This window comes from Chinchilla lanigera, unplaced genomic scaffold (assembly GCF_000276665.1).
Source record: "Chinchilla lanigera isolate Chin_1 unplaced genomic scaffold, ChiLan1.0 scaffold00015, whole genome shotgun sequence".
In the NCBI taxonomy this organism is placed as follows: domain Eukaryota; kingdom Metazoa; phylum Chordata; class Mammalia; order Rodentia; family Chinchillidae; genus Chinchilla; species Chinchilla lanigera.
The window spans coordinates 15,440,641-15,442,032 of NW_004955416.1; the positions used below are offsets into that span (position 1 = coordinate 15,440,641).

The 1,392-nt window shown below is 52.7% G+C and overlaps 1 protein-coding gene across 3 annotated transcripts in view; it reads left to right on the forward strand.

Moving 5' to 3' along the window:
* Positions 1-1,392, forward strand: part of Anpep (alanyl (membrane) aminopeptidase) — a 26,052-nt gene extending 24,660 nt beyond the window's left edge. For all 3 annotated transcript variants that reach the window (XM_013512629.1, XM_005381541.1, XM_005381542.1), the window contains exon 21: positions 870-1,392. In XM_013512629.1, coding sequence (XP_013368083.1) covers positions 870-1,022 — 153 coding nt within the window. In that variant the 3' untranslated portion in view covers positions 1,023-1,392. The remainder of the gene's footprint in view (positions 1-869) is intronic.

The following is a 1,392-nucleotide window of genomic DNA, read 5'->3' on the forward strand; positions in this document are numbered from 1 at the left end:
GGGAACCGAACTCACGACCTTGTGCTTGCCAGGCAGGCGCTTTTGCCGCTGAGCTAAATCCCCAGCCCCTGAATTCATTAGTTCTAGAAGCTTTTTCTTTTACTTCTTTTTTTTGTGGTGCTGGGACTCAAACCAGGCCCTTGTGACTGCCAGGCACATGCTCGGCCACTGAGCGATGGTCCCAGCCCTAGTTCTTAAGATTTTATGTTAATAAACTCATATTATCTGCCAATAGAGTTTTACTTCTTCCCTTCTATATGCCTTTTATTCTGCTGTCTTGCCTAATTGGCCAGACCCTGCAGAACCGACACCTCTTCTAACCTGTAATAGGATTTGGGGGGTTGTTTGTTGTGGTGCTGGGGCTCAAACCTAGGGTAAGGTGCTGGGGAGAGAGCTCAGTGGCACAGCGCCTGCCTTGCAAGCACAAGGTCCTGAGTTTGATCCTGGTAAAAAACAAAAAACAAAAAACAAAAAACCTAGGACAAGCACTGTACCACTGAGTTACAGTCCTCCCCAGGTCCCTCTGCCCTTCTGTAAAAGCCATTTATTTATTGGAGCACCTGGTTCATTTGTGCAAGATTTTTTAATTTGGCTGTTACTTCCGGGGATGTCAGACTGGTCCCTCTGCCCCTGGTGACTGGATGAGATTGTACTTCGATTAAAAAAGCAGAGTCAGTGAACCATTGCTGAGGGAGGGCCAGGTGCCTTCCTGAGCCAGATCTCGCCTGGGGCTGTCATTTGGCAAGTTCTAGGTAGAGCAGGCCGTGGTCCCAGGGGACTGGTACAGCCTCCATCCCCGGGAGCCCTCTCCCCTCCTCAAGGCTGTGGCGGACACCCCCTTTGGGCTGACATCTTTGTTTCTCTGGCAGCTGGAGCAGTTTAAGGAGGACAACAGCGACATAGGCTTTGGCTCGGGCACCCGGGCTCTGGAGCAGGCCCTGGAGAAGACTCGAGCCAACATAAACTGGGTGAATGAGAACAAGGAGGCCGTGCTGCAGTGGTTCAACGCCAACAGCCAGTAGTTCCTGGTCCTTGGGGTCGCCTGGCCCTGGGAGGAGGCCCAGGGCTTTGTGGCCCAGCAGGACCTGCATCCTTGGAGGGCAACACCCAACCCTCAAAAACCAAGTCTCCAGTCTGTGGGGCCATCAGCCCTGCCCCTCATGCCAACACGGCCCCAGGCCCTGCCTGGCACCTGTCTCCCAGGGCTGATCTCAGGGAATCTCAGCTCCATAGCCAGCTGGGCAGAAGCCATCGATGGACATTAGACAGCCTAGAGGGGCCGCCCTGAGGCCCTCATGCCCCAGAAAGACTGGAACCTGAGCAATCAACAGGGAATCAGATCTGTATATTTTTTTTCTAAGAGAAATTGTAAATAAAGGCTTTCTAGATGAG